At 52.2% G+C, this 27,807-nt stretch overlaps 1 protein-coding gene across 1 annotated transcript; it reads right to left on the bottom strand.

Moving 5' to 3' along the window:
* Nucleotides 1-241: 241 nt before the first annotated feature.
* Nucleotides 242-27,807, bottom strand: ERBB2 (erb-b2 receptor tyrosine kinase 2). The gene is made up of 27 exons (XM_053568025.1): nucleotides 27,474-27,807; nucleotides 20,012-20,163; nucleotides 18,910-19,120; nucleotides 17,987-18,121; nucleotides 17,562-17,630; nucleotides 17,264-17,379; nucleotides 16,987-17,128; nucleotides 15,747-15,866; nucleotides 15,316-15,442; nucleotides 11,948-12,021; nucleotides 11,769-11,859; nucleotides 11,352-11,551; nucleotides 10,857-10,989; nucleotides 10,683-10,773; nucleotides 9,590-9,750; nucleotides 6,870-6,917; nucleotides 4,788-4,926; nucleotides 4,585-4,707; nucleotides 4,207-4,305; nucleotides 3,798-3,983; nucleotides 3,541-3,696; nucleotides 3,351-3,426; nucleotides 2,937-3,083; nucleotides 2,118-2,215; nucleotides 1,770-1,958; nucleotides 1,255-1,507; nucleotides 242-1,121 (listed from the first exon to the last, which is right to left on the bottom strand). Exons 1-27 carry the CDS (start codon nucleotides 27,544-27,546, stop codon nucleotides 766-768), a joined length of 3,765 nt encoding a protein of 1,254 aa, XP_053424000.1. The 5' UTR covers nucleotides 27,547-27,807; the 3' UTR covers nucleotides 242-765.

Genomic DNA, 27,807 nt, shown 5'->3' with positions numbered 1-27,807 from the left:
TCCCGCCCCCCCCAACCCAAAGCCAGAGAACTGGACATTAGAGTCCTCATCAAGCTTTCTGAAGATTCCTAGCCACTCTTTTAAAGTGAGCAGTAAGGGATGGATGGCACAGAACCACCCCTCCAGACATAGGCTGGTGCCCAGCAGTCTTCCATAATATATTTGCAAATGGAAAAAGTGGGTGTGGAGAAGGGACATCACTCCCCCCAACCCCAAGAACCCCTCCCAGCTCCACATGATACCCACTCTCCCCTGGGTCTTTATTTTATCTTTTAAAAAAACAACAAAGTAAAAACAAAACAAAAAAGCACTCTGTACAAGGATTGGATCTGGATGCTACTGCTGCTCCCTTGCTCCTGGTGGGTAGCAGTAGGTCTCAGGGCCAGTGTCTGAATGGGTTGCTCTTGTTCTTAGATATTCCCTTGGGGCCTCTTCCCCTCCTAGGCCAGCTTCCCCAGATCCTTAAGTACTGAGGATCTGGAAGTAAAGTGTTAGGCTAGGCTGCGGCTTCTGGTGAGGCAACTATGGCTGTGGCATCCATTGGACCCTGGAGTCTGGTGGCACAGGTCTCCACAGTGCTGCCCTCTTCCAACCACTCTGGGCCCCTCTCAGCCACTGGGTAGCTCAAGCAGGAAGGAAAGTTCTTTAGGACAAGTTCCTGGTATGGCAAGCTCCCCTGGATATGTTCGGAAGTCCCTCCCCCACCTTGTGGTGATGGGCTGGAAGTCAGGCACATCAGGGCCTCAAGGGATGTGGCCATCTGGTTCATACTGGCACATCCAGGCCCAGGTATTCAGGGTTCTCTGCAGTAGGAGTCCCTTCAAAGGTGCTGGGTGGAGACCCCCGCACTGATGGGTCCTGGTCCCAGTAATAGAGGTTGTCAAAGGCTGGACTAAAGGGAGGAGGAGGGTGGGGCTGAGGGACAGCCCCTCCCCTGGGTGCCAAGTACTCAGGGTTGTCCACGGCACCCCCAAAGGCGAAAACGTCTTTGACAACCCCATTCTTCCCAGGAGAGAGAGTCTTGGGCCTTTCTAGCGTGGCACCAGCAGGTCGGGCAGGAGGTGTGGGGCCTTCTAGGGACAAGGGAGGCTGTTGCCGAACATCTGGCTGGTTCACATATTCTGAAAGGGCAAGAGAAGAGGACTTGTTAGGGAAAGGAACCCAGGTGTCTACTGCCTCTACAATGGACCCTGTGCTGAGGGTCCACAGCTTCCCCCACCTCCCAGTCTCTCAGCTTGAGCCTGGATTCCATACCAGGCTGGGGGCCGCAGGTCAGGGGGGCAACATAGCCGTCAGTCTCAGGGGGCAGGGGTACTGTGGGGTCCTCACTGTACCGCTGTAGAGGGCTGGGGTCATGTAGAGGGAGGCTTTGCAGACCCTTGGCTGCCCCCATTCCCAGGTCACCATCAAACACATCGGAGCCAGCCCCTTCTGAGGGTGCCAGCGGAGACCTGGGGGGCTCCTCTTCGGAGGGCTCCAGCCCCAGTGTCAGGTCACCACCGCCACTCTAGGGACAAGAGAGAAAGGCATGGATCTGAGATGGGGACTCTGTGGGAGATGACAGGGTCACAGGTGAAAAACAGAGGTCATCTCCGGGGTATGACAGTCAACATGGACAGAATGGGGTTACAAGGGTTGGAAGGCAGTAGGAATCCTTAGGGACAATAGGATCTGAGAGGTGATGGTGAGGGAACATCAGAGAAAAGGACCCTAGTCCATTGAGGTGGGGGAAGGTAAACAAACACCACAGTGTGACCAAGGGCACTGACCCTGGTGGATGAGCTGCGATGCCTGTGGTGAGCTGTGCCCCCAGCGCCTGGGGCAGGGTCTGGACAGAAAAAGCCCTGCTGGGGTACCAGATACTCCTCAGCATCCACTAGGTCCCCCATGTCATCATCCTCCAGCAGTGAGCGGTAGAAGGTGCTGTCCAAGGGGCTGGCTGGGCCCAAGTCCTCATTCTGGGAAGGAGGAAGACACAGGGTGGCAGCCCCTCCTCAGGCCATGTGCAGCTACCCAGGGAAGGCTCACAGAGGGTGAGAGGCTGGCACCCAGGGTTTCCCACCCTGCAGGAAAGTGCTCCTAGTCACAGACAGGGATACAGCACAAAGGCCCAGTACCTGTATAACCACAAACCGCTGAGGATCCCTGGCCATGCGGGTAAATTCGGCCACCAACTCCCGGAACCTCGGCCGACATTCAGAGTCAATCATCCAACCTGGGGCAGGAGGAAGATCAGGCTCCTCGTCCCAGGTCCAGCCTCTGTGCTCACTGCCTCTCTGCCTCCCGCGCTCTCTCCAGCCTGGTCTAGACAACCCCAAAGGACAGCCCAAAGCCCACCAGGTGCTAGAGAAGCAGTACTAGACTCGGGTCTTAAGCCAGAACCTTTGGGCATCTCTACTAGTTTCCCCTTTGAATTTTGCATATAAGTTTCTTTCTAACTGTCCCTCTAGAGACCTCTGGACTTCTATTACTATAAAAGAGATAGGAGGTGCTTTGAGCCTCCTTTAGTTTTTATTCTATTTTATTTTTATTTTTTGAGATAGTCTCACTTTGTTGCCCTTGGTAGAGTGCCATAGCATCATAGCTCACAGCAACCTAAAACTCTTAGGGTCAAAAGATCCTCTTGCCTCGGCCTCCCAAGTAGTTGGGACTATAGGTGCGGGCCACAGTGCCTGGCTATTTCTAGAGATGGGGTCTTGCTCTGTCTTAGGCTGGTCTCGAACTCGTGAGCTCAGGCAATCCACCCGTCTCAACCTCCCAGAGTACTAGGATTACAGGCATGAGCCACTGCGCCTGGGCCTACAGACTCCTTTAAATATACCAGGGCCCCTGGGTCCACATACATCCTGCTCTGGGTCCTCTTCCTTCCCCTGTGGCCCCTTCACCCAGCACCTCCCAGCCTTCCTCTGAGAAACCAGCACAGCTCAGCCACACACATTTGACCATGATCATGTAGACATCGATGGTGCAGATTGGGGGCTGGGGCAGCCGCTCCCCCTTCTCCAACAGGTCAGGGATCTCCCGGGCTGGGATCCCATCATAAGGTTTGGCCCCAAAAGTCATCAGCTCCCACACTGTCACACCTAGGGCAGAGACAGGGGTCAAAGGAGCTCTAGTGGGCAGGAGACTGGCACCATGGCAAGGGGAGGGAGATGTGAGGCCAAGAGACATATCCATTAACCCAGTCTCTCCCCAGTGCCAGGGAAGTGCATGAACCCTGAAGAGTGGGACAGAGGCAGCCTCTTCCCTCCCACATGCTAAGGTGGCCCCATAATTCTCCCCATCACAGCTCTCATCCTTCCACCAGCATCCCCCAGAGCCACTGTTCCTTTCCACTGCCCGCCACACACCATAACTCCACACATCACTCTGGTGGGTGAACCGCCGGCGAAGAATGGACTCCAATGCCATCCACTTGATGGGCACCTGGGACAGCAGAGGAAGAAGTCCTCCAATTAGGTGTGGTAGGGGAAATAGCCATTCTCAGAGTTCTCCCAGGGCCCACCTCCCACCTAGCCTCACCCTGCTCCCTCCTCTGACCTTGCCCCCATCAGCGTGATACTCCGTCTCATCAATGTCCAGCAGGCGAGCCAGCCCAAAGTCTGTAATCTTGACGTGGTTGGGACTCTTGACCAGGACGTTCCGTGCAGCCAGGTCCCTGTGCACAAGCCGCACATCCTCCAGGTAGCTCATCCCCTGGAATGGAAAGCACCGGTGTGGACCCCATCCTAGCCCCATGTGGAGGTAGGAATTTGGTCCCAAGGGATCCATGGGGCCCAGGCCCTCTGAGTATGTACCTTGGCGATCTGTACACACCAGTTGAGTAGGTCCTGAGAGCCCAGGCGCCCTCGGTGTTCGCGGACATGGTCTAGGAGGCAGCCATAGGGCATAAGCTGTGTCACCAGCTGCACCGTGGATGTCAGGCAGATGCCCAGGAGGCGGGAGACATATGGGGAGCCCACACCAGCCATGACGTATGCTTCCTGGGGACAAGACTTCACTGAGAAGCTACAAGGGACCACAAACCCCCAACCACCATACACCCTGCCTTAAGGGGACACCACAACCATCACTAACCACAAAGGTTAAGAGCCCAGGTTTAGGGAATCACATCTTCCCAAACACCAGAAAAGAGAGCCCAGAACCCCAGCTTGCAGCTGCGGGGCCCTTCCTATACTCCTGGCAGGACAGGGTGGAGGGGCTTACGTCCAGGATTTCTTTGTTGGCTTTGGGGGATGTGTTTTCCCTCAACACTTTGATGGCCACTGGGATTTTCACATTCTCCCCATCAGGGATCCAGATGCCCTGGGAAGAAGGAGGAAGAAGTGAGGGAGAAGAGTGCGGATCAGATCCAACCTGCCTGTCAGGAGGTCAGTCTTTGTGCTCTGAACATCCTTCTCCCAACTCCAGGCCTGCCCGCCTCCCTCTGCCCTTGTTCCTGCCTCTATAACTGCCCTCTCCCAAACAGCACTGCCCCCAGCCCTTGTTCCTCCCTTCTCCCTTAGGAACTCCTGACCATAGCCCTCCAGGCACCCTACCCTACCCTCTGGGACCTCCCACCAAAGGAAAAGCCTGTACCCTGACCTTGTAGACTGTGCCAAACGCTCCGGATCCAAGCACCTTCACCTTCCTTAGTTCTGTCTCTTTCAGAATCCGCATCTGAGCCTGGTTGGGCATCGCTCCACTTGGTGTCAGCGGCTCCACCAGCTGGGGTGAGGGGGTGGAGGGTCAGTGCTGGGTGCCGCTGTAGACCCTAGGCAGGCTGGGAGGCCTTCACACCGCCTCACCTCCGTTTCCTGCAGCAGCCTCCTCATCGTGTACTTCCGGATTTTCTGCTGTCTTCGCTTGATTAGGATCCCAGCAACCAGCCCCAAGAGCACGACCAGCAGAGTGCCCACCACAGCAGGGATGATGTACGGCAGAGGGCTGGGGGCGGGAGTTGGAGTCAGGGATTGGAGGCCAGGCTGGGATGGAAGAGACGAAGGGGGCCCATGGGCAGACACAAAGATCCCTGGTATTGGGAAAGGGAAGCTAGAAGGGTGCCCACACAGCTATGCCCCACAGCTCTGACCCTCTCTTCCCTACTCAACTTGCCTTTGCTCCCCTCTGCCTCCACAATAAAGTCCAAACTTCTTGCAGTCTTTTCAAAGCCCTCTCTGTCAACAGCTCCACATTCTCTGTGCTTTTGCCCTTGACTCTAGCTCAAGACCTTAAAACTTCATGGTGTAAAAATCACCAAAGAGGGGCGGCGCCTGTGGCTCAACGTGTAGGGCGCCGGTCCCATATGCCGGAGGTGGCGGGTTCAAGCCCAGCCCCGGCCAAAAAAAAAAAAAATCACCAAAGAGATTATTACTACAAATGCTCTTTGAACTTCCATTGGGTCTATGTCTATGGCTTAGGATAAACCAGTGTAAGTTGAAAATAGCATAAATTGAAAATGTATTTAGACACCTATCCTACTTTAAGTGTGCTCAGAACACTTAAACTGCCAACAGCCTACAGTTGGTTAGAATCATCTAACACAACACCTATTTTATAGTAAAGTGTTGGGTATTACTGACTACTGTACTGAAGGTGAAAAAGAGTGGTTGTATAGGTACTTAAGGTACAATTTCTACTGAATGCATATTGTTTTCACACCATTGTAAAGCTGAAAAATCATAAGTAAAATGATTATAAATTGGGGACTGTCTGTACAGTTCTAGAGCCCCACCCCCAGAGATTCTGACTGCTGCATGGGGTGGGGCCCAGGAATGTACACCAAATGATTCTGATGTTCTAGCCAAATGTTTCACCCCTAGGTCATGATTTTCCACACTTCCTAGCCTTTGCACATGCTATTCCTTCTGCCTGGACCACAATTTCTCCATGGAGTCTTCTTTCCAGACTCAGCTCATCCTGGGATAGATGGAGCTCTGACCATTGACCTGATATTCTTGCCGTCCTGTCCCCTCTGCAACCTGGCCCCTTGCTTAGCACAGGGCTTAGCACATAGTAAACCTCTAATTCATGTTTGCTTTTTCGTTTTGTTTGTTTTAAAGACAGGGTCTCACTCTTTTGCCCAGGCTAGAGGGCAGTGGCATCATTATAGCTCACTGCAACCTCAAACTCCTGGCCTAGCAATCCTCAAGTACCTCTGTCTCCAAAGTACTAGGATTACAGGTATGAGCCACAGCATCTGGCCTGCGTGCTTGTTTTATGGGCAATTGCCTACATCAGACTCCAGTCTGTTTTTCTCCCCAAAACCCTTCCAGAAGCTCCCCACTGCTCAGATCAAGTCCAATGCAATGGCCTGGTGGTCTGGGCCTATGCCCTGCAGATCTAGCCCTGACCTGACTCCAACTTGACCCCTTCCCCCCAACCTCTGTGCTTACCCGACAGCCTACTACACCAGAACCCTTGAATACATCCTAGATTTTCCTGACACCTCCCACAATGCCAGCTGGCTCCCCAGTGCTTTCCACCTCAATGCAAGTGAAATACCTGCCTCCCTTTTAAGACCTGGCTCAAATTCCACCTCCTTGAATTCCCTGCCTCCCCTAGTTAAGAATTCATGGTTCCCTCCTCCATGCTGCATTTTTCTCAATCTACCTTGAGTTCCAAGGAATCAAACTTTGCCTGTGTCCCTCACAAGGCTCAGGCTGCTCCAGTGTGGGAGGTACTGGCTGTCTTAGCCATTTTTTCCCTGCAACCCCCCAAGCATCCTGAGTAGGACTGTGTCCACTTATAGAAGCAAATTGAAAGGAGAATCCACAGTGGGAAGGTACGTGTGTCATGTCAGGAGATCCCCTCCACCATTACAGTGACCACACAGGGTCCAGTGGTAGAGTGAAAGACAACAGGGGGGACATCCCAGGGACCAAGCCAACCTGGCTCTCTGCTCAACGGGACAGCCCTTGTCATCCAGGTCCACGCAGCTGCAAGAGAGACAGTATCATCAACAACTCTGGGAACCACCCTCCTGGGCTCAATCCAGCCTCACTCCCCTCCCCCACCACCAGAGGTGGGTGTGGCTGGGTTATTATGCCCATTTGACAAAGGCAGAAACTGGGCTCAAGTTCACCAGTGCTCTTTCTACCAACCCCACAAAGAGGTATCTTCTCCAGCCTGGGAACCTGCATCCCCAGCACCTCCTCGTGGTGGGTGGGGGGCGGGCACCAGAAGAGCATCAATTCCGAAGGCTCAGTCCTTCCCTCCATACCCCAGCACAACTTCTCTGAGGCAGTCTGGCCACACCTATTAAATAACGCCTATGCCCCAGCAGTTCCACTTCTCAATAGATACCCTAAAAATGCCAACACCTGCACACTCGGGAACAGGCACAAGGATGCTCACTAGTATATGGAGCTCAACTGTTTCCTTTTTGTGGGAAAAAAGGAAACAAGATCCTTGAAATAGAGACAGGGTTAAACTGCATTCATTCTACGGAGAAGTTTAAAGAAAAGAGGTAAATCTATACATACTTACAAGAAAAGATGCACAAAGTGGAAGAAGAAAGCAAAGTACTGAACAATATGTAGAGAGAGTATGGTCTCATTTACATTAAAAAATGCACGCACGCACACACAAATCTGATTATACATAAGTGGAACTATATGAAATGGCTGTTTCATGGTTTGGGTCCCACCTGCCACCCAAGCTGGAATGTACTGGCCTAATCATAGCTCACTGTAACCTTAACCTTCTGGGCTCAAGTGATCCTCCCAGCTTAGCCTCCCAACGTACTGGGATTACAGGCATGAAACACCATACCCAGCCTGCTGTTTCTTGACCATTTTTGACTTAGACTAACAGCAATCTTATATGACTCAGACTAATATAAAGGCAATATATATGTGTAAGTATGGAGAGAAAGGCCTGGAAGGATGCAGCCAATGGGAGGGGAGAGATTGGGTGGGCAGGGGAGGGCAGTGAAAGGATATGTTTTCTTTGAACATTTATACTTTCTATATTGCCGAAAATGTTTATCACAATATTGTACTCATATGTTTCCTGTGTAAAAACAACTAAATGAGAACAATTAAAATAAGGCAGATCACTATGTTAGAACAGGGGAAAACACTGCAAGATTCTGTTAAGTGATAAAAAGCAATTTGCAAACAATATGTATGGCCTATGATCCCATTTTAGTAAAGAGAAATATATGTTAGGAGGTGCACAGATAGAAACAAGTGAAGAATAATGTATATTAACACATATAGTTTATATATGAAAAATAATATATGTTAGAATGTGCACAGATTAAAAACAACTGGATAATATATAATATTAGCATACTTCTTTTTATATAATAATAATATATAGAGGGTGTCAAGAAATGTATACAGATTTTTTTTGAGACAATCTCACTCTGTTGTCCCAGGCTAGAGAGCCATAGCATCATCATAACTCACAGCAATCTCAAACTCTTGGGCTCAAGTGATTCTCCTGCCTCAGCCTCCCAAGTAGCTGGAATTATAGGCAAGCGTCACCATGCCCAGCTAATTTTTCTATTTTTAGTAAAGACGGTCTCACTCTTGGTCAGTCTGTTTTCAAACTCCTGAGCTCAAGCAATGCTCTTGCCTGAGTCTTCCAGAGTGCTAGGATTACAGGCCACCACACCCAGCCGTGCATATGCATTTTAAGAAAGGAAAAGAAAGGGAAAAGGGAGAGGAGGGAGTGGGAAGGAGGGCGGAGGGAGGGTGATTGGTGGGATTACACCTGCGGTGCATCTTACAAGGGTATATGTGAAACTTAGTAAATGTAGAATGTAAATGTCTGCACATTAATATAAATAAATAAGAAAGAAAGAAAGGAAAAAGCTGGGTGGTGCCTGTGGCTCAAAGGGGTAGGGCGCCGGCCCCATATGCTGGAGGTGGGGGGTTCAAACCCAGCCCCAGCCAAAAACTGCAAAAAAAAAAATAAAAATAAAAATAAATAAATAAAACAAATTGTTCAATTGTAACACTCGGGCTGGGTGCTCTGGGAGGCCAAGGTGGGTGGATTGCTTGAGCTCAGGAGTTCAAGACCAGCCTGAGCAATAACGAAATCCTGGGTGGTACCTGTGGCTCAAAGGAGTAGGGTGCTGGCCCTATATGCAAGAGGTGGTGGGTTCAAGACCAGCCCCAGCCAAAAACTGCACACACAAAAAAAGTGAGATCCTGTTTCTTTCTTGATTTTTTCCTTAAGCAATAAATTTTCTTTAAAAAAATTGTAATACTCAATATATACTGAAAATGTTTGTTATCTTGATATTGTATCTTGTATCTCTTGTAATTGCAGAAGTCAAACGTGACTTGCATATTAGAATTTTAATACAGGTTTTCCCTTTCTTAAACTGTGTATGCATTTTTTTGGCACCCTCTATATACGTGCTAACTGTGAACAGATAAAAATAACTGGAGAGAAAATTTTCCAAATTGTTAATAGTAGGGATAAGACTGCTGGTGACATTAATTTATATTTCATGTTTTAATTTAAAAAATTTGACAACATGTTACTTTTGTGATCGAAATAAAAGATAAGAAAAAGGTCGCATGGTCACCCTTTACAGTAACAGCCTTCCTAAAAGGGAAGCCCTCCTTTGTGTAGAAAAGGCTCCCAGACTCACGAGTGTGTGCAGTTGATGGGGCACAGCTGACATGTGCCCTCCTCATCTGGAAACTTCCAGATGGGCATGTAGGAGAGGTCAGGTTTCACACCGCTGGGGCAGCGAGCCACACAGAAGGGAGAGTCCTTGTAGTGGGCACAGGCCACACACTGGTCAGCCTCCTGGTTGGGGAGAATAGGTTTGTGGGGGACTGGTGCTAAGGCCACCAGGGATCAGGAGTTTGGGTCCCCTTCATGCTTCCCACAGCCACCTAGCAGCAATTTCATCCTGCTCCTGGGATAAACACCCTGCCTGCTCTTCACCCAGTTTCTGGGGACCCTCCCACAAAGCCCTCCTTCAAGCCTGGTCCCACGTGGGGGCCTCAGATGAAGAACTGGAATAGCCCAGAGAGTGAAGTAAATTATCTAAGGTGTAACAGCGAGTAACAACAACAACTACTTGGCAAAAGGCCTTTTCAGTGCTTAGGCACTGTGCCTAAGCCTGTTTCACTTCATTCTCACCATACCCCAGCAGAGTAGGTGTTATTACCATATTCATTTTAAGAATAAGAAAACCAGGGTGGCGCCTGTGGCTCAGTGAGTAGGACACTAGCCTCATATACTGAGGGTGGCGGGTTCAAACCCGGCCCCAGCCAAACTGCAATGAAAAAATAGCCAGGTGTTGTAGCAGGCTCCTATAGTCCCAGCTACTCGGGAGGCTGAGGCAAGAGAATCGCCTAAGCCCAAGAGCTGGAGGTTGCTGTAAGCTGTGACACCACAGCACTCTACCGAGGGCAACAAAATAATAATAATAAGAAATAATAATAATAATCTAAAAAAATAATAAGAAGAAGAAAACCAAGTTTGGAATCACAGCCTGCATTTGAATCCAGGGAGTCTGATGCCCGAGCCCGCAGGTCTAACCATCTTAGCACAGCCACAGGCAGGAACACAGGCCTTCTGGGACTTTTCACAGTCTGAAGGACCCCAGGCCCCCCAGCTCCCTGCTTTTCCACCCTCCTCTAGCACACCCTGCAGCTTCTCCCCATCCTGGTAGATCCCTGGCAATCCCCCGTCCTTCCCTCCACCCAGCTCAGAGCCCACCAGCACCTCACCGATCCAAAGCAGGTCACTGAGCCATTCTGGGGCTGACACTCGGGATGGCATGGTAGACAGTGCCTGCCATCCACATATTCCCTGGGAAGCCTGAGATAAGGGACAATGTTGAGGGAGTCTGGGAGGAGCCTCTGTGCACCCCACCAGCCACCCAGCTCCTCTGCCCTGCATACCCCTGCAGTACTCGGCATTCCTCCACACACTCCTGGCCCCGAAGGAACTGGCTGCAGTTGACGCACTGGGTGGGTCCCGGACCCCAGCAGTGCCCATGGGCACACAGTGAGTAGCAGCCTAGATTCTTGCCCACTGCAGTGAGGAGGAAGGGACCAGAAGGGACTCTTAGGGAGACCCCAGGTCTAAGTGAACTGGGGGAAAGAGCTGGGAGCGTGGCTCTGGGCTGGAAGGCTGGGGACAGTATACTGGCCAATGCAGGGAGAGAGACAGTTCTGAGATTCCAGAAACAGAGAGGGGAAGGAAAGGATACCAAGGCAGTATGGAAGGACCCACCTAGAAGCCATACCAACAGGCCAAGCCAGACAGAGCTCAGTCAAGGTCAGTACACCAGGGACAGGCAGTCTGCACAAGTCCAGGAAAGCTGCTGCCAGGGCCCCGGGGCATGCCTGTGTGCTGGCAGCTGGGGGCACGCGGTGCCAGGCTCCCTGTCTTACCACACTCGTTCTCTGGCCGGTTGGCCGTGTGGAGCAGGGCCTGGTGTGGGTTCCGGAAGAGCTGGTCCCAGGGCACCGTGTGGACGAAGCAGAGGCGGGCGTTGCGGTGGATGAGGACCAGCCCACTGCCCAGTTCCCGTAGCGAGCGCAGCCCCAGCCAGCTGATGCCCAGCCCTTGCAGGGTCAGTGAGTAGGCGCCACTACAGGAAGAGGGGTGCTCAGCTACAGGGGTGCACCTTACTCCTCACCCCTTCCTTGTCAGCAAAGGCTGCCCGCACCTTTTTCCTGTTCCCAGTACATTCTGCAAGCTCTCATGGAAAGATTACTGCTATGTCCCTGGGGAACAGGAATATGCTCCTATGCCCAAAGCCTCTTACAGGGACTCTCCCCTCTCAGGGCCCTCTCCCCTGTACTCACTCATGGAGAACTCGTCCCCGGATTACTTCAAGGTTCTGGAAGACACTGAGGTCAGGCAGACTGTCTGGCCATGCTGAGATGTATAGGTAACCTGCAGGCAGAGGGTGGGATTAGGGGTGCAGAGACAGGGCAATGACTCCCAACCCCTGTGGAGCAGGATGCAGAGAGGCAGAGCCCACCTGTGATCTCCTCCAGACTCTCAAATACTCGGAGCTGCTCTGGCTGTAGGGGGGCAATGTTGGAGGCTGGGTCCCTAGAAGAATCAGAAGAGTGAGCAGGGCCAGGAAGGGAGTGGGCATCCCCCAGACCTGGAGCTATCACTCCACCTCCCAGCCCACCATTAATGCCTTTGCTTAACCCTTTGCTGATCAGGCCCAGCTGTTCCCATTCTGAGCGTCAAAGCCCAGGCCTTGTTTGGCAGGATCTATCGAAATAGTCTTTCTATCCCTTTGATCCAGAAATCTTACTTCTAGAAATGTGGCCTACAGAGACACTGGTTTCTGTTCCCAGACCCATGTGCTGGGCAGAACTGTTTGTAAGACTGAAAACTGAGGCCAGGCACTGTGGCTCATGCCTGTAATCCCAGCACTCTGGGAGGCTGAGGTGGGTGGTTTGCTTGAACTCATGAGTTCGAGACCAGCCTGAGTAAAAGAAAGACCCTGTCCCTACTAAAAATAGAAAATCTGAGGCAAGAGGATCACTTGAGCCCAAGTTGGAGGTTGTTGTGAGCTGTGACGCCACAGCACTCTACCCAGGGCAACCACTTGAGAGTCTCAAAAAATAAAAAGACAAAAAAGAAAACTGAAAATTACCTAAATGCTAAATGTCCATCAGGAAATAGGTAAGCTGGGCAGCGCCTGTGGCTCAAAGAGTAGGGCGCCGGTCCCATATGCTGGAGGTGGCGGGTTCAAACCTAGCCCCGGCCAAAAACCAAAAAAAAAAAAAAAAAAGGAAATAGGTAAGCTGTTAAAACCCTGTTCTGTCCAGACCATAGAATAAAAACTAACATAGGAGTGCTTAGTATCTGCCGGCCAGGTACTGTTCAAAGAATGTTACAAATATTAACTCACTCAAGTTTCATAAACTATCTTATGAGGTTGGGACTTTTCTTGCCCCCATTTACAGAGGAGGAAATTGAGACACAAGAGGAAGGTCATGTGTCTAGTAAGTGGCAGAACCAAGTTTCAAACCCAGGCAGTCTGGCTCTCAAGTCTGGGCTTTTAGCTACCTTGCTCTGCTGCCATCTGCCCCACAGCTGTTGAAAGAATAAGGCAGCTGGACTGACTCTCCAAAGCAAGGGCAGAGAGTTCACGACACACGTGGATGTGAACCAATCTCTCCAGCAAAACAATTACAACTGTATTGCGAGTGTCTACATATGCATAAATGGTCTAGATGAACACACACAGACTTAACAGTGGTACCCTCTGGAAAGGGGAGTAGAAGTAAAGGAAGTGTGAAAGAGAATCTTCTTTCTTTCTTTTCTTTTCTTTTTTTTTTTTTCTGTTTGTTTTTTTTTTCTTTTTTTAAAGCGGAAGGGCTTTATTCTAATGGTTAGTTTCTTTTTCTTTCTTTTCTTTTTTTTACAGTTTTTGGCTGGGGCTGGGTTTGAACCCACCTCCGGCATATGGGGCTGGTGCCCTACTCCTTTGAGCCACAGGTGCCATCCTCTTTTTTTTTTTTAGAGACAGAGTCTCATTTTATTGTCCTCGATAGAGTGCTGTGGCTTCACAGCTCACAGCAACCTCCAACTCCTGGGCTTAGGCGATTCTCCTGCCTCAGCCTCCCGAGTAGCTGGGACTGCAGGTGCCCGCCACAACGCCCGGCTATTTTTTCATTGCAGTTTGGCCAGGGCCAGGTTCAAACCTGCCACCCTCATTATATGGGGCTGGTGCCCTGCTCACTGAGCCACAGGTGCCACCCAAGAGATCTTCTTTCTTTAATGCATTTTTTAATTGAAGTATAATTTACATACAAAAAGGGAAGATTCTTAGTACAGATGAGGAATTTTGACAAATGCATTCACTCCTGTATCTACCACCCCAATCAATGCACAGAGCATTTCCATCACCCCAGAAATTTTCCTTGTGTCCTTCCCTTCCCAGATCCCATACCCCAGGACAGCCACTATCCTCTGATCTCTCTCACATGGAGTGGTTTTGTCTGTCCAGAGCCTTACATAAAGGGAATCAGACAGTATGGAATCTTGTGTCTGTACATGTCTCGTGTTTGCTCAACATAACTTTTGTGTGAGTGTTTTGTTCTGAGACAGTGTCTCGCTCTGTCGCCCTGGGCAAAGTGCCATGGCATCGTAGCTCACAGCAGCCTCAAACTCTGGGTTTGAGCAATCCTCTTGCCTCAGCCTCCCAAGTAGCTGGGACTACAAGTGCCCACCACAATGCCCAACCATTTTTTTGACTGTAAGATGTCATTATTGTTTGGCAGGCCCAGGCTGGATTCGAACCTGCCAGCTCTGGTATATGTGGCTGGCACCTTAGCTGCTTGAGGTACAGGTGCTGACCCTGACCCTATTCATTCACCTTTTTTTTTTTTGCAGTTTTTGGCCGGGGCTGGATTTGAACCCGCCACCTCTGGCATATAGGGCTGGCACCCTACTCCTTTGAACCACAGACGCCGCCTTCATTCACCTATTGATGAACACTTGAGTTATTTCCAATTTGGGGCTATTATGAATAAAGTTTCTGTGAACTCGGTGGTGCCCATGGCTCAGTCAGCAAGGGCACCAGCCACATACACCTAAGGTAGCGGGTTCGAACCCAGTCTGGGTCTGCTAAGCAACAATGACACTGCAACCAAAAAAATAGCCTGGCGTTGTGGCAGGCACCTATAGTCCCAGCTACTTGGGAGGCTGCGGCAAGAGAATCGCTTGAGCCCAAGAGTTGAAAGTTGCTATGAGCTGTGATGCCATGGCCCTCTACCCAGGGTGACAGTTTGAGACTCTGTCTCAAGGAAAGAAAAAATAAAGTTTTGGGCGGCGCCTGTGGCTCAGTCGGTAAGGCGCCAGCCCCATATACCGAGGGTGGCGGGTTCAAACCCGGCCCCGGCTTAACTGCAACCAAAAAATAGCTGGGCGTTGTGGTGGGCGCCTGTAGTCCCAGCTACTCGGGAGGCTGAGGCAAGAGAATCGCTTAAGCCCAGGAGTTGGAGGTTGCTGTGAGCTGTGTGATGCCACAGCACTCTACCGAGGGCCATAAAGTGAGACTCTGTCTCTACAAAAAAATTAAAAAAAAAATAAATAAATAAAGTTTCTGTGAAATCACAGGGAATTTTACTTTATCGAGATGGTTTGCCCTCCACAAGTTCATGTTCAAGAATAACTTATCATTTATAAAAATAATGCCCCCCAAAAAATAATAATAATAATGCCCCCCCCAAGTCCCTGCTCCCTCTGGTCTCCCGCCACCTACTTTTACATTCCTGGCCTCCCCACTCTGTCTCCCACTATCCCCCAGAGATGCTGCCACATCTGGGTCCTCAGAACTCTGTGTCCACCTGTCACTGCCTCAGGCCACAGTGTCACTCTTACCCATCAAAACTCTCTGGCAGAAATGCTAGGCTTCCAAAGATCTTCTTACAGCCAGTAAACTCCTGGATATTGGCACTGGTGACAGCCCTCACTTCCCGCAGGTGCTCCATGCCCAGACCATAGCACACTGTGGGGATTAGGGGGCAGGTGGTGAGGGGCCATCTCAGCCATCTAGTGGGATTGATCTGTAGCCATGTGGGCATTAGGGTCCTGTCTGCAGTCCCTGCCTGGAGCCACAGGACTCCCCTCCCCACACTGGCAGGAGATACGGGGAAACTTTAGGACTGGGCAGGGCCGGGGCAGAGGCTGTGGCAGAAAAGGACTGTGTGCCATGATGGTGTGAGAACAGGGGGAGACAGGGTGGGCTGGGCCAGGCTGGGTGTGCGGAGGGACAGGAAGTTCAGCTGGCCCAGGGGGCAGTGAGTGGGCACCTCGGGCACAGGGCTTGCTGCACTTCTCACAACGCTGTGTTCCATCCTCAGCTGTCACCTCTTGGTTGTGCAGGGGGCAGACCAGGGTGCAGGATCCCACATCCGTAGACAGGTAGTTGTCTGAGGAGATAAGGAACATGTAACCATGTACCCCAGCCCTTCATGTGCCACCATGAGCAGTGTCACCAGGCCCAGGGATAATAAGAATAAAATCAACCAATACTTAGGAGCCCTTACTATGTGTCCGAGCACTTGACATTTGTATACAACTTACAAGAACCGTGTGTGATCAGCACTGTTGGATTTCCATTTTGCAAAAAGGGAAACCAAAATGCAGAGTTATATAAATTATTCAAGGTCATTGTGCTAGTGAGTAGAAGAACCAGTAGTCTGGTTTTATACTTTGTCCTCTTGCCCACCACAAGGAGGTACGGCCAGGACCCGAAGGCCCACTCCTACTTCCGTGAGAAGAGAAAAGGGAATCCCCAGGTTTAAGCTCAGTCTTGAAATCCCCATCAGTAAACAGGGGAGCTGTTAAATATAACCCTGACCTATCCTATATCCTATAGTATATAAACCAACATTTAGGAGCACTTAGGATATACTGGGCACTGTTCCAAAAGCTACACTAATATTAACTCATTCGAATTTTATACGAAGTTGAGATTATTCTTCCCCCATTATACCAATGAGGAAACTGAGGCACAGCAAGGGGAAGGCCACAAAACTACTATGTGGTAGAGCCAGGTTTCAAACCCAGGCAGCCTGGGCTCTTAGCTGCCTCTCCCTGCTGCCACCTGCTCCATAGCTTTTGAAAGAAAAAGGCTAGGCTTGGCGCCCATAGCTCAGTGAGTAGGGTGACGGCCACATACACCGAGGCTGGCAGGTTCGAGCCCAGCCCAGGCCTGCTAAACAACAATGACAACTGCAACCAAAAAATAGCTGGGCACTGTGGTGGGCACCTGTAGTCCCAGCTACTCAGGAGGCTGAGGCAAGAGAATCACTTAAGCCCAAGACTTTGAGGTTGTTGTGAATTGTGACGCTATGGCGCTCTACTGAGGGCGACAAAGTGAGACTCTGTCTCAAAAAAAAAAAAAAGAAGAGAAAAAGGCTGTTCCACACGAATTGTCATGTTGGTTCCCCAAAGCAAGGGGCAGAAAGTACTCACAATACACTGTTGTTCGCATAAATCAGTCTCCCCAGCAAAATGATGAAAATTGTGCTTCTCTGTGGTACTCACAGGGACAGGCAGTCACACAGCTGGCACCAAATGTGTAACGGCCCTCAGGGTTGGGCATGGACTCGAAGGTATCTGTGTTATAGGTGACGAGGGCTGGGCAGTGCAGCTCACAGATGCCACTATGGTTGAAGTGGAGGCAGGCCTGAGGGGGACAGGCAGCTGGTTATCACTGAACTGCTTTCCCCTGTATGCCAGGGCCAACAGGGCAGTACCAGGCAGAGTGCCCACCCTCCCCTCCGAGGGTGGGGCTCAGCAAGCACAGGGCAGAGGCACGTACCAGGCAGTCAGAGTGCTTGGGGCCCGTGCAGCCAGCAGCACACTGCTCATGGCAGCAGTCAGTGGGCAGCCGGCCCTTGCAGCGGGCACAGCCACTGGCACAAACTGTGCGCGTCACTGTTGGACAAAGGACAGGAAGAGTGCTGAGCAGCAGCCAGCACCAGATCCTCACCAGCACCACTTTCTCAGGAGACCTCCTGCCCCAGGGAAGACCCCCAGGCCTGTTATCCTGCCCCTCCCACGTCACCAGTGTCCCACTCTGCCCCGGTACCCCGACTCTAGGCCTCCCTGAAACTCACAGGTCTGACAGTCCTCAAAACTTTCTCCCCAGCAGTGGGAGGCTTTACAAGCTGGAGAACAGGGGTTGCCTGCGGAGACAACCAGAGAGAGGCAGTGACGGAGATGTCCGACAGCCAGAGGACGGGTTAATAATGGAGAGAGACATAAACAGCAACAGAGGCCATGTGGCAGAAAGCACAGCGAGGGAGGGACCCAGACAGGAAAGGAGGGCGCCAAAGCTGGAGGCATGACCTAGAAGCGGAGGGAGAGGGGATAGAGAACCACAGAGACAAAGAGACGCAGAGGGATGGCAGGAGGGACTGAGAGAAGCCATGTGGCAGCGTCTGAGGCAGGGGCAGCCCAGGGCAGGAGGTGTAAGTCAGGAGTTGGGGGCAGGTGGTCTGTCTGAGACAAGTGGCTGCAGGCAGGGAGGAGTGGGGCTTACAGGCCCTCGAGCGGTTACTGTCTATCAGCGTAGCAGCCAGCTGGTTATTCTTGCGGAAGATGTCCTCCCATAAAACCGTGTCCTGGTGGCAGAGCTGGGGGTTCCGCTGGATCAAGACCCCTCCTTTCAGGATCTCTGTGGGGTAGGCAGTAATGAGGGAAGCCTTTCCCGATCTACCACCTCTGTCCTCCCTTGGGGCCCCCTTGCTTTCTAAAAGGGAAGAGGTCTTTTAACCAACCTCCAGGTATCCCTGGGAGGAGAGAAGATATCTCCAGCATCTTCTAGCCCTTTGCCCCATCCCCAGTGCATTCACATGAATACAGTGAGACCCAGGGAGGACCCACTGTATCCATATCAAGGTCCGGATGTCCACGTGACACGAGCTTTCGCCTTCCCTCTCTCCTCTACCCTGTGTGCACACTGCTTAGTGGGTAAAGAGAGAATGTGGAATCTGAAACCCAAGACCATCACCTACAGCTATATAATCTTTGTCACGTATCCTCAGCAAGCCTCAGTTTTCTCATCTATAAAATGAGAATGACACTGATGCTTCCCTTACAGGACAATAGCATGACTGAAATGGGGTTGCGCATACAAAGCCCCAGCACCCAGAGTTAGGGACACTGTCAGCTCCAGGACTGCCACATATGGTTACATAGGTGGCTCACTGCACACTTGCACTCAGCCAAGTGGGGCAAAACCCCAACCTGCATTCCAGTGATCAAATTATATTTGCTGATGCAAGCTGCAACTTCCCAGGAAGAAGAGAAATCTTTTCCTAATCTTCTCAGGACATCTTCCCCAGCTCTGTGTCCTCCCAGAGGGGATACCATTTCTAATTTACACAAAGCCTCCCATGGCCAGCAGTGGCCCTGGTCAGCTCTGAATAACCAAGAGAAAATTTCAATGACGGTGAAGGCCACCTGTGAGGCTTCTTAGCTGCAGCTCCCGCAGCCCTTCTGGAGAGGCCCCTGTGGCAGGGGTGGCGTTGTCCAGGTCTCCATTGTCAAGCACGGCCAGGGCATAGCTGTCCTCAAAGAGCTGGGTGCCTCGCACAATCCGCAGCCGTTGCAGCGCGATCTGCCTCACTCGGTTGTGAGCAATAAGCACATAGCCCTGCACCTCCTGGATGTCCTGGGAGGGGACAGAGCAGGGCGAGGCTGAGGCAGGCTGGGGCCCTAGAAGGCAACCATTCCTCAAGGCCTCCTTGGGATTCCCTGGTGCTTGGGGATCTTGGGGGATCTTAAGCAAGGCCCCCAGCCAGTAGGCAGCCTGCTCCCTCCTACATAAAATGGACATCAAGGCTGCTCCCCACCTTGCCTCACCAGATTCTTGTATGATCAAGAAAGATAATGGTGGGGGAGCATTTTAGATTGTGAGTTAGTGCCCCACCCTCCCTGCATCTCAGTTTCTTCATCTGTAAAAGGAAAAGCCTGGACAAGATGACGTCCACAGTTTAACAGAACAAGCAACACACACGTGGCCCCGCTCCAGCACCCAGGACACACCCCGGCAGGCTGGTTTTCATTCCTGCTAATAACCTTTTCACAGAAACTTCTTTTTTAATCTTCACAATGGGTGTCCTGGGATGCCTACTGCTTCCAAGATACAGACAGGGAAACTGAGATTGAGTGAAGCTAAGGGTCTAGACCACATTCATATGGCTCGTCAGTGGTAGAACTGGACCCGCAACCCACATCTCCCACAGAGGCAGGACAGAGATAGTGGCTGGGGCAGTGGAACGGGGGAAGTGATGGTGCTGGTAAGAGAGTGCAAAATTTAGCAGAAACACAGATACATCCCATCCAGAGATGTCCATGGCTAGCCACATTATAGAGAGGGAGTTGATTGATTTTATAGTAGATCACCGGATGGGGGTTAGACATCAGAAAGGACTTCCTGGTCAAGGAAACACAACAAAACAGGAAATATAGGGAAGGGGCAGCTTCTTCTACCACCCACCCATAATCAGAGGGCTCAGCCCAGATGGAGGCAGGGCTTCACCCGGTCACCCATGGGCCTCACCTGCAGAAAGGAGAGGCTGGCATTGGCGGGCAGGTAGGTGAGTTCCAGGTTACCCTGCACCACCTGACAGCCCTGGTAGAGGTGGCGGAGCATGTCCAGGTGGGTCTCAGGACTGGCTGGGAGTCGCAGCTTCATGTCTGTGCCGGTGCACACTGGCAAGAAAGAGCAGCTGGATCAGGGGACACTGCCCAGTGATATTCTCTGACCTGGCCGCCCACCCACACATACTCCCCAGAGTCATGCTGCCTCCGACAGGGAGAAAGCATGACTGAAGGACCCACCTGCCCCATCCCTTGCTCCTTAAGAGTTAACAGCACAAGAAAGCTTATGTGTTTGGGAAGGACATCAGAGGCTCCTTCTGGCTGAGCCCACCCTGAGCATTCAGTGGGGGACCCAAGGAGCCAGCCTGCGGCCAACTCAGGGTGTTGACTGGCAAAGAAAGCCTCTCTTTGTCCCAAAGGCACAACTCAGGGCCAAGGGGTTAAAGTCCCCCAAGAAAAGCGATGATGAATCATGGATACTCCGGATACCCCCTGCCCCTCTCCCAAGCAAACTTCGGGCATTCTCCCTACGCCATTCCAACACACCCACATGGCAACTTTCTGCCAAGGAATACCACCCCCATAGTGCCACCCATAAAGTGGGGAAGGAGTGCCAGCTGGAGCCATAGCTGGAGCGCGGACACCATCAGGGACCTGGTCCCTGCAGAGTCCTCTGGAACTCCCCCAGGCAGAAAAAAGGAGCATCAGACTCCATCAGGACTCTGGCTCCACAGCCTGGGTCAGGGAGATGCGTGCTCCAAAGATTTCTGCCCTGGCACCCTCACCATCTCCTCAGGGCAAGACTCCAGAACCAGCTGGCAGAATCTATGCCATGAAACTCCTGCCACAAAGGCACTACGTCAGCCCTGTGGACCTGCCCAGCACCAACCATCAGTCAAAGGGCTTCAAGGTGAACTACCATACCTGGCCCACTGGAACCCCAACTTAGTGTCCCTGGGACCACAAGTACCCACTACACCAGGGATACTAGAGGGGTAAACTACCCCTGGTGAGGGGCCTCTGGGTAGCAGCTAGTGCCACGTTTGCCAGTTGAACTTGTTTTTCTGCTCTGGTAAGAAGATGAATCACCTGGTGTGTCTTGCCCAGGAGGTTGGGCTGGAGGGTGGGGGTGTGGAGGGCACCCTCAGATCCACAGGCCCACAGGTAGGTGCCTGAGCTGCCTGGCATTCCTTTCGGTCACTGCTCCACCTCCTACAGACTACATGCAGCTCAGGGACAGTACAAGGGCTGGCTTTGGGGTCTGACACCAGGGGCCCGACACCAGGGGCCCTGCTCTCCCAAAAACTTAGAGCCTCAAGTCAAATCCTAGGGGAAAGTGAGATACACTCCTTCTTCCAGAGAGGTGGGGCAAAGCAGGTAGGGCAAGCTTCCAGGTCCCACCAGCCTGGGCCAAGGGCCTCAAACTGGTGGCTTCCCAGTAACACCCAGAGTAGTCTCTATTCCTGCCCCCTGAGAAGATAAGAAAGGAAGCGAAGAGGGAGGAAGGGGAGAGCCCAGAAATAGAACTCGAGGGTCCATGTCCCAGCTGGAGGAGAGGGAGAGGGAGACTTCAGGCCTCCCCACTCTTCCATGCCTCACCCCCTTGCATCCCCTCCTCTTCTTCACCCCTCCCCCGCAGACTCCGAAGAGAAAGAGGAGCTGGGGGTGGCAGGCCAGCCCCAAAATAACGCCCTGCTGCCAGGACCTCCCCCGCCTTGGGGCTTCAGCTGCTTTATAGGCACAGCTGTCTCCAGGCCCAGACCCCAGGCCTTGGCCAAGCCCAGTATCCCTGCAGGGCTGGGGCAGGGGATGACTCCACCCCCTGCAGCCCTTTCCAAGGGACACCAGCTGGGGCAGCCAAGCAATAGGAAAACAACAACAATGGGACCGCAGTGCAGCCACCTTAACTGGGGCCCAAGCACCTATACTTCATGCCCCTCTGGGGGGATCTTCACCACATCCTCCAAAGATTGGGACTGCAACTTCCATTTTTGCAAAGAAGGAAACTGGAGCTGGCCGGGGTTAGATTCTCCTAAGGTCATAAAGCTTGGGAGTAGTACAGGCAGAATTTGAACTCATGTCTGTCTGACTTTAGATCCCACATTCCTTCCAGTTGGCCTAACTGCATACACACAAATACACCCCACGCCAACATAAATACACCCTAACTCTCCTGACATTACGGACTCCAGGCAGGGCACGGAGGCTGGGCTAGGTGGGAGGGACAGAAAGGGTTGTAGCCCTGCCCCACTAGTTTGTTTACCTGATTTGTGGCTGATTTAAGTCTGATTAGGATTCTTAAAGTATTCGCAGACAGGTGGTAAACTAGTGACCTGAGCCCAACTCCCAGGGAGCTGCAGGCTTGCTGGCTCATTCCCCTACTTGGTGAGGTGACACCAAGGCCTTCTTGACACCTCCCTCCCATCCCCATCTCCGCATTAGTATCCCCCCCACCATTCCTCACCTTGGTCCACCATGTCTACACTGACCCCACTGATTTTCTTGGGAGTAGAAAGTGCTAATTCCACACAGGGGTGTCCTTTGTCTCCAGACCCCTCCCCCTAAGGAGCAGCAACCTCCAACTTCCCAAGGCAAAGACAGCGTGTGGCAGGACCAGCCCAGAGCCAGTGCTGGGCCCACAGAGAGTGCCAGATCTAAGTGTTTGCTGAACAAGTAAATGAATTAAATCCAGCCAAGAATCTCCAAACCTGGCTTGGCGCCTGTAGCTCAGTGGCTTAGGGCACAGACCACATACACCAGGGCTGGTGGGTTTGAACCCAGCCTGGGCCAGCTAAAGGCAACAGTGACAACTACAACAAAAAATAGCCAGGCATTGTGGCAGGTGCCTGTAGTCCCAGCTACTTCAGAGGCAAGAGAATCACTTAAGCCCAAGAGTTTGAGGTTGCTGTGACCTGTGACGCCACAGCACTCTACGAGGGCAACATAGTGAGACTCTGTCTCAAAAAAAAAAAAAAAAAGTCTCCAAACCAAAGGGGACCAGTTGAGGTCATCCATCCCTCTGCTTAGAGCTGGTCATGGTCCTTCATGTCCCTCCTGCTGGACTTTGGTGATCAGGGTTTGGCCACTGCCTTGAGGGTTCTCTCCTCCACACCAGCCTGCAACCCCAGCTACTTCTCTTGCTCCTAGCAGAAAAGCTGATACTTCCTCTGGTTCCCATGAATACTCCCAGTAAAACTACCTGCAGCCCCAAAGCTCACCACACCCAGACCCCTGGGCCTAGAGCCTATTCCAGTGATGCCAGGATCCACACACCACACACACGTGGTTTATGAGGCCTGGTATCAGACCAGGGCCTGGGCTCGGGGTCTCCAGACCAGAACTCTAGCTCAGCTACTCACTGTGTGACCTTAAGCAAGACCTTAGACCTCCAGAGCAGAAGCTAATCAGATTCATCTCCATGCACAGGAGTGCCTATGACTAGTGGGGCAAGCAATGAATGTTTACTGGCCTAAATATGGCTGCAGCAACTCTTACTCAGAGAAGGTATATGAGAGTTAAGTGAGATAATGAATCTTGAAGCAGTCTGTAAACATGACAAGGCTTTATAAACAGAACTGGGACAACACAAACATTAGCTTTAATAATTCTCCCACTCCTTAAAAGAGCACACATCCTTTGTCCCTACCTCAGTCTCTTCTCAGGGGTAGGGAGGATAGGTGCCCTAACAAAAGATGAAAGGCCAGCACAGTGGCTCACGCCTGTAATCCTCCCACTCTGGGAAGACAAGACAGGTGGATTGCTTAAGCTCAGGAGTTCAAGACCAGCCTGAGCAAGAGCAAGACCCCATCTCTAAAAATAGCTGGGTATTGTGGCAGGTGCCTGTAGTCCCAGCTACTTGGGAGACTGAGGCAAGAAGATGGCTTGGGCCCAAGAGTTTGAGGTTGCTGTGAGCTATCACATCATGGCACTCTAGTGAGGGTGACAAAAAAGAAAAAAAAAAAAGATGAAGGTATCACTACAGAAAAGCGTCTCACAGGTGGAGGTCAGCAAGGGAGGATCTCTTGCCAGATCATTCCATCACCCAGGGGCAGGCACAAATACTCTGGACCCTAACCCAGCCCCCTAGCTCCAGCCCCACACTGGGCCCTCATCCTTCTATTCTAACTATCTCCCTCACCCACAGCCTTGTGTGTTACGATAGCCTCCACCACTCCTGCCCTCAGCCCCCTGCCATGCTGGGAGGGCCCAAGAAGAAGGTAGACATGGGCTGGACAGGATGGGCAAGGACTCCACAGCCAGGAAGGGAGCTCAGGGCCGCTCAACTCAACTTTCTGGAGCCCACATACACAGATGAGAAGGTCATTCACCTCTGCTCCCATCTGGCCACCTGTCTGCCCATAAGGCTTTGCTCAGTCCACTCCTGTTGACAAGAATAAGACTTTGACCACCTCTTAATATCTCCTCATTAGACATCAAAAATGCTCTGGACATTATTGGATAGCTGGGAAGACTTGGATAGGTTACTTCATTTCTCTTAATTTCAGTTTTCTCATCTGCGTAACTAATTCACAGGATAGTTGCAGAGATGAAATCAAACTATCGGCTCGGCACCAGTGGCTCAAGAAGCTAAGGCGCCAGCCACATACACCTGAGCTGGCAGGTTTGAATCCAGCCTGGGCCCACCAAACAACAATGATGGCTACAACCAAACAAAAGCCCAACGTTGTGGCAGGTGCCTGTAATCCCAGCTACTTGGGAGGCGGACGCAGAAGAATCGCTTGAGCCCAGGAGTTGGAGGTTGCTGTGAGCTGTGACGCCACAGCACTCTACCTAGGGCGACAGCTTGAGGCTCTGTCTCAAAAAAAAAAGAAAAAGAAATCAAACTATCTGGGGATAAAGGCTAGCATATAGGAAGCACACTGTACCTTTCTTAAAAGTTAAGGCAAGAGGGCGGTGCCTGTGGCTCAGTGAGTAGGGCACCGGCCCCATATGCCGAGGGTGGCGGGTTCAAACCCAGCCCCGGCCAAACTGCAACAAAAAAATAGCCGGGTGCTGTGGCGGGCACCTGTAGTCCCAGCTACTCTGGAGGCTGAGGTAAGAGAATCGCTTAAGCCCGGGAGCTAGAGGTTGCTGTGAGCTGTGTGACGCCACGGCACTCTACCAAGGGGCATAAAGTGAGACTCTGTCTCTACAAAAAAAAAAAAAAAAAAAGTTAAGGCAAGAGAGGTTTAGGCAGCAGGAGTAAGGATAATCCCAAACCAAGAGAAAATAAAAAGTGTTTTGTATTGACTCTGAAATACATTGTATTTTTTCAATTGTTTTTTTCTTGAATATTAAAATGAGTACTTTCCCTTAGTAAAAAGAGAGGAGGTTATTGGGAGAATCATACTGCAATTAAAATATGACTGAGCTCTGCAAAATTAAAAGGATGTGTTTGTTGCAATTTGCAAAACCTCAACCTCTAAGAAAGGATCTCAGCAAAACACAGACCAGAGCTCTGGCCTTCTCCCAGGTCTCCCCTTCTCCCACATTCACCCCAGCCTTCAGCCCTGGGATCTAATCTGGGTGCTAGAGGCAGCTGTGGGGTGCATTGCCTTTTTAACCATCTCCAGCACAACACACACAGCAGTGCAGGTTAAGGGGTAAAGACAGGAGGAGGCCCCAGTCCAGAGAAATACCCTCAAATCCAAGCTCAGCAGCAACTGCCCCTCCCTGCCTGCTCAACTCCCAGGCCACGGAGAGGAGGGCAGCTGCTCTCCCCTATAGCCCAGTCTGGCCTCACTCTACTCATCAGAAGGTCAGAGGTGAAGATGCCCGCCTGGGAAACAGGCAGGGGAAGGATGGGCTCAGGGAAGAAAAGAGCCTTCTCCCAGAAGCAGGTGTGGGGCCATCTCCTGCTGTTTACAGCAGATCTGGCCCAGCACCTTGAGGGAGTTCCTGGAGAGGACAGAGTTCAGTCTGTGTCCCCAAGTCGGCAGGGAGATTGCTGTTTGGCAACATGAAGCCCAGACACACAGACCACACAACTCAGGAACACCCTCGCATAGTCACGCAGCATCACAAACACACACACACAGACACCCCTCAGATAACACAGCACTGACAGAGGACCCCCTCACCCCCTGCAGGCAACACACAGGCAAGATGACACTCCCCCCCAGCCAGACTCCCCAACCTATGGAGACCACCCACTACTCCCAGAACACTCATTTTGTCTTCCCTATAACCCAGGGATTCTGGGAGCACTGTCCCCCATGATTCCAAGTAGATTAGTACAGTGATTTCAAACGTGTGGTTGGGGGGTGTTGCACTGCCCCAGGGTCCAATCTAGGCCCCCTACTTACTGGCTGCTACTCAACCTCTTGAAGTCCAGGTTTTCACCTGGAAATTGGGAATGCTAGTAGAACATCTATTACAGAGTTGCAAACTGCAACTCATCTGCAAAAGGAGAATGCATGCAAAACACCACACATGGTACCTGGCAGAGTACACCTGGCACGGAGTACATGTTAGCTTTTATCACTACTGCAAACAGGTGGACAGATGGGTCAGGACACACATGGCCCCCACATCACCCTTCCTCACTCACAACATAAAGGAAAGGAAAAAAAAAAACACGAAGGAAAAGGCAGCAGAACAACCCCGCCCTCTGTATACCCCCGTCTAGCCTTATCTCTTAGCTCCTTTCCCCTCCAACTGCTCAGGGACCCCTCCCTTGGAACTCTCTTTACATCCCGGGAAACCCACCCCCAACCCTCCACGATTCACGCGCTCCAAAAGTCTCACAGTACACAGTCCCCTAAGTGGCCCGACAGAAGTCTGTTCAAAACAAACGTCTCCTCCTGCCCCCGAGCCAGACCCCTGGTGAGGCAATGCCGCCGCAGCTCGCCCCCTCTTCTCCCCGGCTCCGGCAGGACAGGTTGCTCTACCCACCTCCTCCCTCCACACCCGACCCGATCTAAAGCTGGAGCGACCAAACTCGAACGGCCGGAGGGGGGCGGGGAGGGGCGGGGGAGGGGCAGGGCAGAGGGGACCCCCGAGGAATCCAGCCCAGTCCAGTCCGGAGGCGGAGGCTGCCAACTGGAAAAGCTTTGAGAACCTTTGAGGGGCTCAAGAAGAGGGAAAACACACAGGCGCGCGCACGCTGGGCAATACACCCGTTAGGGGAAAACTTTCTGAACAATTCCAGAGAACTTTTTTGACAAGTTCCCGCAGCTCTCCCGGAGTCTGGAGAGCGCCAGTTTCTTGAATGGGCCATCTCGAGCCGATTCAGCGTAACTGCCCCCCTGCGCCACCTTCTTTGGCCCCTCCTGCCTGAGGGCCCGGCTGCCCCAAGCGCCTGGACTGTCTGAAACTTCGAGGTGGCGGAGCTGGTCTCGACCCCTCTGTTCCCCGCCGGCCCGTGGACCCGGGCGGCAGGGTCCCGCCGCTGCTCCATCTCCTCCCCACCCCAGACCCACCTTGGGTGCCCGCGGCTGCGGGGGGCAAGAGGGCGAGGACCAGCCCCCAGCGGCACCAGGCCGCCAGCTCCATGGTGCTCACTGCGGCTCCGGCCCCATGGCTCCGGCTGGACCCGGCAGCGAGGGCTCGGGGCGCGGGGCGCCGCCAGGGGAGGGGGCTGGGCGCGCGGTGCCAGAAAGGGTCCCCAGGGAAGGGGTGCGCGGCTGCCGGGGGATCTCCTGGTCTCTGCGATCCCAGGGAGGAGAATCTCAGCTCCACAACTTCATTCTTATACTTCCTCACGCAGCCCTCCTCCTCCTCCTCCTCCTTCTCCTGTGATTGGGAGCAAGCGCG

The sequence above is a fragment of the Nycticebus coucang genome, chromosome 18, assembly GCF_027406575.1.
Source record: "Nycticebus coucang isolate mNycCou1 chromosome 18, mNycCou1.pri, whole genome shotgun sequence".
Classification (NCBI taxonomy): Eukaryota; Metazoa; Chordata; class Mammalia; order Primates; family Lorisidae; genus Nycticebus; species Nycticebus coucang.
The sequence above is the reverse complement of the archived record's forward strand: the minus strand, read 5'-3'. Positions and strand labels throughout refer to the sequence as shown.

Bases quoted from the DNA above. Each gene is read 5' to 3' on its own strand.
- ERBB2 (XM_053568025.1), bottom strand. From the start codon at position 27,546: ATGGAGCTGGCGGCCTGGTGCCGCTGGGGGCTGGTCCTCGCCCTCTTG. The intron at 10,990-11,351 runs GTAAGACAGGGA...TCCTCACTGCAG, and splicing joins CCGGCCAGAGAACGAGTGTG to TGGGCAAGAATCTAGGCTGC. The intron at 3,427-3,540 runs GTCAGAGGAGGG...CTGCTGTCCCAG, and splicing joins ATCACGCTGATGGGGGCAAG to GTGCCCATCAAGTGGATGGC.